At 43.8% G+C, this 13,190-nt stretch overlaps 1 protein-coding gene across 1 annotated transcript in view; it reads right to left on the bottom strand.

The window, feature by feature from the left end:
- Nucleotides 1–8,106: 8,106 nt before the first annotated feature.
- LOC147725878 (putative E3 ubiquitin-protein ligase HERC1) overlaps nt 8,107–13,190 on the bottom strand; it is a 1,064,842-nt gene continuing 1,059,758 nt past the window's right edge. The window contains exon 72 of the mRNA XM_086963380.1: nt 8,107–8,571. Coding sequence (XP_086819506.1) covers nt 8,389–8,571 — 183 coding nt within the window. The 3' untranslated portion in view covers nt 8,107–8,388. The remainder of the gene's footprint in view (nt 8,572–13,190) is intronic.

The following is a 13,190-nucleotide window of genomic DNA, read 5'->3' as shown; positions in this document are numbered from 1 at the left end:
ACACCCTGACTACAACAGTGTAGGTAGGTAAACACACCACACCACACTAGCCATGTCCTTGGAAGCAGGGCATAGTGGACCTCTGCTAGAAGACACCCAAAGGTTGCCTTCTAAGTATGACATATTCTCTTTTCAGGAACTGAGAAGTTTGTGTGTGGTCAAAAAGTTAAGACAATGACAGAGTCCAACCTTTAACCACCTGGTAGATATCTTAGTGGCTCATGATGTAGAGAACTCATCAGACCCAGGTAGCCAAGGTAGTAGAGAGGAGGGCCATCCCTCAGCAATAGAGAATCCTCTTGGGGAGGACGAGTGGTCTCTGATGATGATGTGGATGCTGATCCTGGTCAGCATCCACATCATCATCAGAGACCACTGGGTCCTCCCCAAGAGGATTCTCTTCTGTTGAGGGATGGCCCCCATCTCTACTACTGATGAACCTAACCTGGGCAACACAGGACTATCTGGAGGTGGAGAGGGCCTAAGACGGCTTCCCTCTAACCTTCCAGCTAGGCCTAATGGTGGGAACAGAAGGCCCAGATCACTTTCCAGTGGTTCTGAGCATTCTGACTCATCAGTAGGGTCCAATGCCTCTGCTCAGAGGAGGATGACTTTCCCTCAGAGAAGAGAGCATAAAGCTAGAATGAAAGAGGTCAAGCTGAGGGAAGAAGTTGCACTTGCAAAAGAGACCCTAGCTCTTGAAAGAGAGAAGAAATTGTGTGGGCTAGAGCCCACTGGTGGCAGCAACAACCCTAGTGGTAGGGAAAGGTCTCATGACCATTTATTTATTTATTTATTTGATTTATATAGCGCGTTATAACCCAGGGGTCTCTAAGCACTTTGTCAGGATCCACACAAACAAGTACAGAAAAACAGCTGGTCATAAATTACAGGCAACCCCACGCTTGCTGAAAGAGCACGGTTTTTAAATTCTTTCGGAAGGACAACAAATTGGTTTCCTTCCGCAGTTCCATTGGCAATTTGTTCCAAAAAGCTGGGAGAGTATAGGAAAAGGCGTGACCACCCACGGTAGCCTGTCTGCAGCGTGGCTGAGTGAGGAGGGTAGCTTCTGCAGATCGTAGCGCCCTACCCGGCCTGTAGGGAGTCAGGCGGGAGAAACCTGAACAAGATTGAACCTCCCTATCAGATTGGGGATGACATCCACAAATGGATAACTGCTTTGGAGAGGACTTGCAGAAGTACAGCAGGTACCCGAAAGTCAGTGGGCAGCAATCTTGTGGCTCTCCTTTGCAGACAAAGGAAGAGACAAGCTACTCACTGTTAGAGAAGAGGATGCTGACAACTACTATGTCCTGAAGAGTGCTCTGGTAGATGGGTTTGGCCTAACCACTGAGCAGTACAGGTTGCTGTTCAGAGATACCCCAAAGATACAGACTCAGGACTGGACTGATTTTGTAGATTGTGCTACTATGGCTCTGGAAGGCTGGTTACTGGGCAGTAAAGTAAGTGACTATACAGGATTGTATAACCTTATTATGAGAGAACAAATTCTTAACAACTGTCAAAACCAGTTATTGCATCAGCACTTGGTTGACTCTGATCTGACCTCTCCCCTAGAATTGGGTAAGAAGGCAGACAAATGGGTCAGAACCAGGGTGAGGCAGAAGGTACAGAACTAAGGTGGTGATCAGAAGAAGCAAAACCAAAAGGGTGGGGAGAAAGCAGAGGACCAGAAGTCTTCACAAGGTCCCCAAAAAGCTTCTAATGGTGGGGTTTCCCAACAATCTAAGAAGAAAGAAGGCCCAAAGAAACCATGGTGCAAGTTCTGTAAAGTAAATACTCACTGGACCAATGATTGCACCAAGAAGGAGACAGATCCAGCCACCATTGCCCCTAAGGCAACTGTCCCCCCTAGTTCAGCTCCAAGTGGTGGTTCTCAACAGAAGGGTGTAGAATTGTTAACCCTGGGAACTGAGATGGATTCAGAATACCAACTCAAGCTGTTTTGATCTGTGATGGGGACATAATTATGTCCTCTACTGTGAATCCCAATAACTTGGGCAAGTACAGACAAACTCCTTTAATTAATGATAAAGTGTCTCAGGCCTACAGTGACACTTGTGCTAGTGTCACAATGGTGACGCCCAGCTTTGTGGACCCTGGACAGATCTTACTAGGTGAAAATGACCTAGTGACCAATGCTAGCAATGTCACTACCACTCACAGTATGGCAATTGTTAATTTCTCCTGGGGAGGGGTAACTGGCCTCAAGAAGGTTGTGGTTAGCTCAGACCTCCCTGTAGAATGTTTGCTTGGCAATGAACTGGAGACTTCAGCCTGGGTTGAAGTGGAGTATAGGACCCATGCAGAAATGTTAGGAATCTCAGCACATGTCCTTGACGTGACTAGGTCACAGGTCAGAAATTGCAACGCTGAACAGGCACTGGATTCTGGAACAATGGACCAGTTGCCTATCAGGAAAAGGAGCAGTAGCGTTAAGGCTCTGCCTTCCCCCTTGCCTCAGGAAGAGGATCAGCCTTCTGAGGAAGCTGATTGTGATACCCAGGAAGGAACTGTCCTAGAAGAACTTGAGCCTGATCAGGTTGAGTTTCTTGGGACAGTGGGACCTTCCAGGGCAGATCAGAGGCAGGCGCAGTTGGACTGCCCTTCTCTTGAACCCCTCAGACAGCAAGCTGCTGCTGAGGCTCCAGGGAATGCTATGGGAACCCATAGAGTCTATTGGACGAAGGGCTCCTGTATTCAGACGCTAGAGACCCCAAGCCTGGAGCTACCAGGAGGTTGGTCATACCTTTAGCATTCAGGGGCTTCCTTCTCACACTAGCCCATGATATTCGCCTTGCAGGACATATTGGCCAGAACAAGACTTGGGACAGGCTTGTTCCTCACTTTCACTGGCCTCACATGTCAGAAGATACCAAGGAGTTTTGTCGCTCCTGTGTCACCTGCCAAGCCAGTGGCAAATCAGGTGGCACTACAAAGGCCCCCCTTCTACCACTACCTGTGGTGGGGGTTCCCTTTGAATGTGTAGGGGAGTTTTCTCAAGAGTGGGTTTTCCTAAGGAGGTTGTCTTAGACAGAAGTTCAAACTTTATGTCTGGATACCTGACTGCAATGTGGAAGGAGTGTGGAGTGAACTACAAGTTCACCACACCCTATCATCTACAATGCAATGGTCTAGTTGAGAGATTCAACAAGACCGTAAAGGGCACGATTAAGGGTCTCCCTGAAAAGATCAGGCGGAGATGGGACAGCCTGCTGCCCTGCCTTTTGTTTGCTTATAGAGAGGTCCCACGGAAGGGGGTTGGCTAAAGCCCTTTTGAACTTCTGTTTGGGCATCCTGTAGGAGGACCCCTTTGTCTGGTGAAGGAGGGATGGGACTAACCTCTCAAACCTTGCAAGCAAGACATTGTGGACTATGTACTTGGTCTCCGCTCCAGGATGGCTGAGTACATGAAAAAGGCATCCAAAAACCTTGAGGCAAGTCAGGAATTGCAAAAGGCCTGGCATGACCAAAAGGCAGTGCTGACTGTTTACCAGCCAGGACAGAAAGTGTGGGTGTTTGAGCCTGTGGCCCCAGCAGCTCTCCAAGACAAGTGGAGTGGACCCCACACTATTGTTGAACAGAAGGGAGAAGTCACCTATTTGGTTGACCTTGGAACTCCCAGGAGTTCCCACTGGGTGCTTCATGTCCACAGACTGAAACCATATGTTGACAGGGCTACTGACTCATGGCTACTGATGAGGGACAGGAGGGAGAAAGTGACCCTCTCCCAGACATGCTGTCTCAGAACCCTGATGATGGTTCATTTGATGGTGTAGCCTTGGCAGACAGCTTCACTGACCAACAGCAGCAGGACTGCTGACAAGTTCTGCAGACCTACAGGCATATGTTTTCACTGACTCCAAGTCAGACTACCTGGTGCACTCCTGAGGTCGACACTGGGGACAGTCTGCCTGCTAAAAGTAAGATTTACAGGCAACCTGATCATTTCAGGAACTGTATCAGGACAGAGGTCGATGCCTTCTGGACCTCGTGGCTGAAGGGACAAGTTCGACTACTTCACCTGAAATCACCCGACATTGCCTGATTCCTTCCCTGGTCACTGGCTAGTGACCCAGACTCTGTTCTTTCTGCTTTCAGGTTCTTCAGATCTTCGATCTACCCTTGGATCCACCCGGATATTTTCCTCTGGTCGCCTGCAGCACGTCTTTGCCGCTCTCCATAGAAAACGATGACGAAACCCGACACGAAAAGACACCTATGCACCCGGCTTCCCTGGGTGAGGTAACACAAGTACTCTGGTGCTCCCGTGGGTCTTGACTCTCGAAGTGTCCGAGTTTAAAAGGGTTCCATCCTGGTCCTTCTGGAAGTGTCCCTAAATTATATATTTGTAACTTTTTCATTTCCAACTTTTTCGTTTCCCATAGAAAGTCAATGGTAACCCGCGCCTGTGTTTAGACACTGCACACTTCTCCCGTGGGCCTCCTCCTTCCTATCCTTTGGTCGTATAGAGTAGCCCCAGCGATTCCACAGGCCCCAGGCGTGCTTTATAATTCTCTCATGGTTCTTATACCACTATTTTAGTATATGGTTTGTGAGGCCCCTAGGGCATAACGTGTACTGTGCAACTTATCATATATTAATTCTGTGACTTGTATTGTATTTTTACCTATGACCTCAAAAGGAGTGCAAAGGGGTTGTGTTTAGATTAAATACATATATATTTGATATATACCTTGTGTGGTGTCCTTTCATTTGGTATTCAAGGGGGTATAATTGGTAAAACAACTTGCTTAACTCGCCCACTGAAGTCTTAGCTTGATGACTGCTGGTTCATGCTACCACTAGGATAGCTTTCTATAAGGTTGACTTTACAACCACCATCAAGAAGGGTCGATTAGACTGGGGCAAGGGGCCCACTAGAACTATTGGACATCATATGCCAGGCTAACTTCTCACACCTGCCGGGAGAGTAGTGTGGAGAATTATTGAGTAATGAAGCCCAAGGGGAAGGAAGTGACTGAATCTGAGAAGATGCTGGCTGAGAAACTCTGACAGTGACTCCAGATTGCTTGTTGAACGTTTAGTGACAACTCTACCTGTTCCCCTGATAGGCATCCTGACATTTCATTTTGACCTCTTCCTGTGTCACAGCTGTTTTGCAAATCCAGCTAAACATTTTGGGGCAAATTATCAAGAACTGCAATAAAATTATCGCCGCTTTAGCGGCACTAAATTGCCGCTAAAACGGCGATAATGGGCTTCATAATACATACTTGTGAATTCCCATAGCAGCCCAGGTTAACGCCAGAACCTGGGCTGCTATGGGAATTCACAAGGACATAATATCAAGCCCATTATCACCATTTTAGCTGCAGTTTCCTGCCGCTAAAGCAGCTATAATTTTATCGCCGTTCTTGATAATATGCTCCCTTGTTTCTAAAATGGATAAGCTACTGAGAAGCACCTAATCCAGCCCCCTGTTCTCTTTGCCATTTGTCTTTAGGTCATTGTTCCAACGGTCCTGCAGACTCCCCGTACCACATAAATCCTCACATCATACAAACCAGACCAATTCCAGTGCAGAAATTGCTCCCAGTCTGTTCAAATGCAAATACTCCTACCTTCTTGGACAGTATTTGACCCCAATGAGACTACGGGATCTGGAACTTCTTTCAGGGGACACTTGTAACTTCAGAAAGTCCATGCATCTTACCCATATGATGTGTTGCTGCTCCTTGTAATCCCCATGTGGCAGGAATTAAATAACACATAAAGGAAATCTAATACAACTTGACTTGGACTTCTTCACCACAGTCCTGGTGTTCTAGACCTTGTACACAACAAGCTAGGGCTCTTAATGGTTGAACAATGAGTACACTCTGAATCGCATGTTGAAGAGTTTGCCCTGGATATGAAGCACTATGTATAAGGGTGTTTCTTTCTACAGCTTTCATCACCCGATTACGTGATACCTCAAAGCCTTCTCCCACTATATTCCCAAACCCTGCATGAAAAATTGACTTGGCCGTACTCTGCTTCATTTCTCTTCTTTCATTTTTAAAATGGACCCTCTTCTTACCTTCCATTCTCTGCATGCCATTTATATCTGAGTATAGCCTCCTCTCTGTCTGCCTTAATCCTTCTTATTATAAGATAGATCACTACCTCTCCTCTTCAAAACCATATCCCTGTAACCGTTCATTACCTAATCCCTACCAGCCTAAGTAGCCCAACAACCGTTCACCTGAAATCACATTGCCCCCACTATTCACCCCATAACTTGTTGTAAAATAATCTATCACTAAGTAACCGGAGTAAATGCATGCAATGTTTTTCTTGACAGCACATGGTTCATCACATTAACCCCTTGCATGCTGTTGACGGCCCCCAGCCATCATGCACTACGGTGCTCGTGTGCTGATGACGGCTGGGGGCCGTCATGAACCCGCCCACTCGCGATTCTGCCGCAAAGGCGCAGAATCGCGGCCGCATGGAAGGAGTTAACTACTGGATTAACCACTAACCTTGGGTTCTGGAGTAAAGGGCTACTCACTGTAAAGCTCTTTAATGTCCCATCAGGGGTAGTAAGCCCTATATAAATACAATTACAACACAATGCTTCTGGGCAATGAATGTGGCCACTCCCCAACAGTTGTGTTCTCAACAAACTATTTGCCCCTCGAGAACGTCACACCACTTTTTATAGACCAATATTAACTATATGTTTCTGTTGTGGGGGACTGCATGTAATGTTGTATGTACTCTATCTCTGGGGCACGTCCTCTCGCCCAGTGTGGTGACGTGTTTCTGGGATCCACTCTGGAAATAGAGATATGCATGTGGGGCCACTAATGAAGGCTGATTAACTACGTCGCACTTGCAATATTGCTGCATAGTTCCTTGGATGTAAGAGGTCATTCATGCATAATCAAAAATGCACCAGTAATTGCCTGTCAGTTTGTTATAACTGGTGATCCAATTTAAAGATTTGGCCATGATCAAAGGTATAAGTCAAGCTTCATACATTTCTTTCCTGTTACCTGTGTGTGATACTGGTAGATAAAGTGATTTCCGGTGGTTATACCAATGAAGACCAAGGAATCGCCTTAGAAGAAAGGGATATAATGAAGGGCCTCCAAATCCTCTGATTCTACCAAATTTTGAGAAAATGTATACAAATCATCACAAGATGGTAGGTCACTCAAACCAGACTAACAGCCATGTTTGGATCTTTGGACTTGCTGGAAGAATTGTGTAGAGACAGGCACAATGTATCAGTTGTGGTGGACTCCTCCCAGAAAACAGGAATTTTGGGTAGAGGCAACCCGAATAATGCAATATGTTCTACAAACCCAACTAGAGCAAAGCCATTAGTGATGTTATTGGGTACCACAGAAGAACAAGAACAATACCCCACCAGAACCCCATGAGGCAAATTATTGACACACATGCTATTGCCAACTAGGCTCTTGGTTGCACAATTTTGGACACTTCCAGAGTCAACTCCCTGAGCATGTGGTGGATCAAACTGTGGTCAATCCACACTATGGAAAGCTGATGCCACAAAGCACAGTTACCTGCCAATATTCAAACCCATTTGGGCACCATTTTTACAATAGACCAATGCAGAGCAGGGACAATATCAACTGCATCTATGTGCCCAATTTGTTCATAAATAACTTTGCCAATCTATGTTGGTCGAGAATTAACACATTTAAAAAAACTATATGCTAAGTGAAGTCTGCAATTCTCCAATAAAGTACAATAAAGGGATGTAAGAACTGTAAAGAAATGATTTATGTTGCATTATGTGAAGGACTGTTAGATCAACGCTGCTGCTTACATTTATAATTACTGGAATGGAATGCCATTTATCCAGTGTTAATGTCACCTTGACCTTTTTTTTCCTTTCCTATCCTTGTTTTGTTTCTTTCAGTAACCTTTTGATACTACCAACATTTTTTGCACAATCTAATAAATTCCCACAAAAAAAAATCTGTACAGGCTACATTATTGGTGCCAGAACGGGTGACCATTTGGACTAGCCCTGAAAAAAGGTTATTGAAAAGCTGAGCGTGAGGTAGAACCTGCTTAACCTAATAAACACACATACACCTCCACTGCGGCCTTGCCATCCTGGCGTGTAATATTCCTAAGATAGAGCACCGATGTACAAGAAGGAGACCATAGTGAAAGTAAAGAGATTGAAAATGGTGACCAAGATGGCAGAGCTGGTTCCAGGGTCCCGCTTCATCTCCTGGGCTGACTCAGGGTCCCACTTCACCTTCAAGGGTTGATACTGCTGTGATGTGCATAGGGAGCTTGGGCACAGTTTATGCTGACAGCATGACTTTATCTTGCATTGTCTATAGAGTAGGAGGTCATTTATGGTCCGATCCCGGTTTACATATCAAAAGCACTGCTGCTGGGCTCCACGTTGCGTGAGAGCATGTAGTTGTCCATGTCTATAGCGCGGCAGTTGTTGATAGCATAGCGTAGTCTCTCTCCCATTAATGGTTGACTGGTGTATGGGGGAAGTCGCAGCTGAAGGAAGCAGGTCTGTGACGTTGGCAGGCCATTGAGAGGCTGGAAAAACAAGAGGTGGGCAGAGCAAGGTGTGAGATCAAAGAACTCAATACTCATTCTTATGTTTACAATGTCTGAGCGGTGATGTAATAAGCCAAAAGGTAATGAAGGGCACATTATATGTGAGCCATTGATGGTAACAAACATCAGACACTCCCCACCCCTCCAATCCTTCAGAAAGGACCTCAAGACTTGGCTCTTCAACTGATCCGAAGCTGCCACAGATCTGGAGCTGCCCCCTACCCCCACCTCTAGCGCCTTGAGACCCTCACCGGTGAGTAGTGGCTTATAAACCCCTGATTGATTGCTTGAGGTACTCCATTAATGTAGCTTTAATTCAAGAGCAGTACATTAGCATCCATAAAGGACTGTGAGACTGGTTAGTAAAGGTTTTGAACAGCAGTAGAGAGGAAACCTACTTTACAATGCATCCATTGCCATGTAATGCCTTTACCTCGCATGTTTTAACCATGCATATGCCTTTACCACGCATGCCTTTACAACAAAATAGTAAGTATATATAAGGTAAGTGTGTGTGTGTGTATATATATATATATATATATATATATATATATATATATATATATATATATATATATATATATATATATATATGTGTATATTTACCATATAAATATTTTTTTTTTGTGAATTTCTAATGTCTTTTTCCAACTCTGTTTCTTAACTGTAATGTCCCTGTAACCTTTTTTCAGTATATATATATATATATATATATATATATCGTTGTGTGTGTGTATATATGTATGTACGGGGAGAATGAACACCAGAGCACGCAACTCAAGCCAAGCCTCTGAAGAAGAGATTACTCGAAACGCATCAGGCTCAACGCAAGGCTGTTTTAATTTTTGCTGGCATGCTGAACTGTGTCCATACCTTTTGAATAAAGGCTGGTAACCTGTCATCCCTGCTTGAGTGCGTCTCAAGTGGGTTAACTGTGTTTTTTGCACATATATATATATATATATATATATATATATATATATATATATATATATTCACTGCTGAAAAAAACATAGGTTTCACATATGTTATAGTTAGCTGGACATTTCACTCATACAAAACCATTGAAATTGCCCCGTTATAGTTAGTTCAGCTAACTATAACTCGCGCACCTGCAATGCACTGCTGATGATATCACATATTACATCACTCATGACATGGTCAGTGACATTACTCATGACATCATCCAGTGAATGTGTGTCTTTCTGAAAAATAAATATTTTTTATATATGTATGTCTAAAGGTTGATAGAAGAATAAATGGGTAAATAAGTGTCTAAATATTTTTTTTTGTAAAATTGATTGTATAACTGACTTATTAAGTATATCTTAGTGAATACAAGTATTAGCGAGCAATGTTTAAATATGTAAATATCTCTATCAGTGTCTCACTTTGTGTATAAGTGGTTGCATGGGTTAGTGAGTAGCTACATGTGTGTCTATATGGGTTATTAGTTGTTTTTTTGAGTATCAGAATGAGTGTCTGTATGGTTTGGTGGGGGGTATTACTCAGCGCACAGATGCATGAATGAGTAACTCACTGTATGTGTTTTGAAGACATCATGTGTGCAGGACTGTATGGGTGGATGAGTGTGTGTATGGGTGTGTTAGTGAATGAATGACTGCCTCACTAGTGTCTTTATGAGTAAGTACATATGTTTTAAACTAGTATATGTGAGTATTGATGTATATAAGTAAGGATATATGACAGTGACAGATTGGAAGAGTTCCTGTATAAATAAGTATGTATTTCCATAACTGATTGTTTAAAAGAGTAAGTATGTGTACGTTTCTGTAGAAATAAGTGTAGAGGTGTGTGTAGAGCTGTATATGCAAGTAAATGGATGTTTGATAGTTTTTTTGCATGTGTGAGTATATGTGTGAATAACTCTATGTATAAGTGTAGGTGTGTAACAGGATGTATAGGTGTATGGGTACATATGATGAGTGAGTACATGTAATAGTGACTATATAGAACTGTTGGTGAATGAGTGGATGTGTATGTAGATTTTGGAATTACTTATTAGGTTGTTCTATCTGGTATTTGTATCTCCATTTTTAAAAAAAAATGTAGGTTCTATTTTTGAATGTTTGTATCAAAGGTTATATTAGGGTGAGAGGAGGTCTGCCACTCTTTCACAAGGATGATGTCATCAGTGATGTCATTTGAGATGTCACTGACCATGTCATGAGTGATGTAATATGTGACGTCATCAGCAGTGCATTGCGGGCGCGCGAGTTATAGTTAGATGAACTACCTATAACGGGGGAATTTCAATGGTTTTGTATGAGTGAAATGTCCAGCTAACTATAACATGTGTGAAACCTATGTTTTTTTTCAGTGAATTTGCAAGGTTTTTTAAATGCTAATTCCTAACTATAACGTGGCTGAAACCTATGTTTCTTTCAGAGAATTTCAAAGGTTTTTTAAATGCTAATTCCTAACTGTAACGTGGCTGAAACCTATGGTTCTTTCAGTGAATTTCAAAGGTTTTGTAAATGATAATTTTTAAATGTATTAATTGTTATTTTTTATACTAATTTACTACATTGTTTTAAAGTATTTATTTTTAGATATTTTATTTTTTAAATTACATTACATATTTTTAATATAAATTGAAACAAATGTTTTAAAAAATATTGAAATTGTAATATTTATTTTTTTAATTTAATATTTTTTTTAATTTATATATATTTTATATAGTAGGCAACGATATCCTATGAAAGGAAATTCAAGTTACTGGTAAGTACAGTTAAATTTACTTTTCAGGAATAGTAGTGAGCTGAAAGATGCAGCACTGAGGTGTCTCCTGATAACAGGTGTGTAAATTGGAATTCGTAGTTCGACTGATTTTTGAGGAATTTTTTTAAGTTCCAAAACTCCACACTTAGAAAAATTTCCAAGTGAAACCAGTCAATGTTAGCCCATGGAAGGAAATTCAAGTTACTGTAACTACGATTAGAATTACTTTTCAGGATCAGTAGTCGGCTGAAAGATGCAGCACTGAGGTCTCTCCTGATAACAGGTGAGTAAATCGGAGTTTGTAGTTCGGCTGATTTTAGAGGAATTTTTTTAAGTTCCAAAACTCCACACTTAGAAAAATTTCCAAGTGAAACCAGTCAATGTTAGCCTGTGGAAGGAAATTCAAGTTACTGTAAGTATGGTTAGAATTACTTTTCAAGGTCAGTAGTGCGCTCAAAGATGCAGCACTGACGTTTCTTGTGATAACAGGTGAGTAAATCGAAATTCGTAGCTAGGCTGATTTTACAGGAACATTTTGCTCAATAGTGAAGGAAGAGGGCGGGGCATGAGGTAACATGTGTGCAAACACGCCCTGTGGCGCGTTTTAGATTGGGGAATTAATTCCACTTCAATCCTGAGGTCCCCTGTGAGCCAAATAGCCCACCAGGTACCTCCAGTACGCGCCAGGCCGCTGTCTTGCAGAGAGGTGTTCAGAGGGCACGGCCCCTTTTTACAACACTCTGCAACACAGCTCCGTGGCGCTTACTGGAGATACCTGTTGGACTAGTTGCCTCCTAGGGGACCTCTGGATTGAAGAGGAATTAATTCCCCAACTTAAAACGCGCTGCAGGGCATGTTTGCGCTCACATCACCTCAAGCCCCGTCCCTACCTTCACCACTGTGCAAACGTGCCCTGTAGCGTGTTCTAAGTTGGGGGATTAAGTCCCATTGCATACTGGGGGTCCCTGGGGGCCAACTAGCCCACCAGGAACCTCCAGTATGCGCCAGGGGGCTGTGTTGCAGAGAGGTGTAAAAAGGAGCTTGGCCTCATTACACCTCTCTGCAAGGCAGCCCCCTGGGGCGTTTGCAGAGGGGGAACTAATTCCCCTTGCATACTGAGGGCCCCTGGGGGCCAAGTAGCCCACCTGGAACCTCCAGTATGCGCCAGGGGGCTGCATTGCAAAGAGGTGTAATGAGGCCATGCCCCTTTTTACACCTCTCTGCAACGCAGCCCCCTGGCGCATTTGCAGAGGGGGAACTAATTACCCTTGCGTACTGGAGGTCCCTGGGGGCCAATTAGCCCACCAGGAACCTCCAGTATGCACTCGGGAAGGTACAGAGTACAGTACAGAGTACAGTACTTCGTACCCCTCGATTTTTTTTTTGGCCTTGGGATCCCTGTGGGACACCCTGAGCAGACCTTGTGGATCAGGGTGTTTCTACCCTGCCCCTTTTGCGTGTTTTGCACGTTTGTTTCACTGCTACCAAGGCTCAAAATGGCTGCCAACACTTCCTGGTTTCGAGTGTTGACAGACAGTTGACAGCCAATGACCATGCAGCTCCTGCTCGGGAAGGTACAGAGTACAGTACAACTTCGTACCCCGCGATTTAATTTTTTTTTTTTTAAATGTTGTTTGGCCTTGGGGGTCCTTGTGGGACCCCCTGAGCAGGCCTAGGGGGTCAGGGTGTTTACCCTGCCCCCTTTGCGTGTTTTGCACGTTTGTTTCACTGCTTTCTTGTACCTCGATTCTACCGAGGCACAAGATGGCTGCCAACACTTCCAGGTTTGGAGTGTTGACAGGCAGTTGACAGCCAATCAGCATGCAGCTCATGCTCGGGAAGGTACAGAGTACAGT

The sequence above is a fragment of the Lissotriton vulgaris genome, chromosome 3_1 (genome assembly GCF_964263255.1).
Source record: "Lissotriton vulgaris chromosome 3_1, aLisVul1.2, whole genome shotgun sequence".
In the NCBI taxonomy this organism is placed as follows: Eukaryota; Metazoa; Chordata; class Amphibia; order Caudata; family Salamandridae; genus Lissotriton; species Lissotriton vulgaris.
Note: the sequence above shows the minus strand (reverse complement) of the source record. Positions and strands in the feature narration are given on the sequence as shown.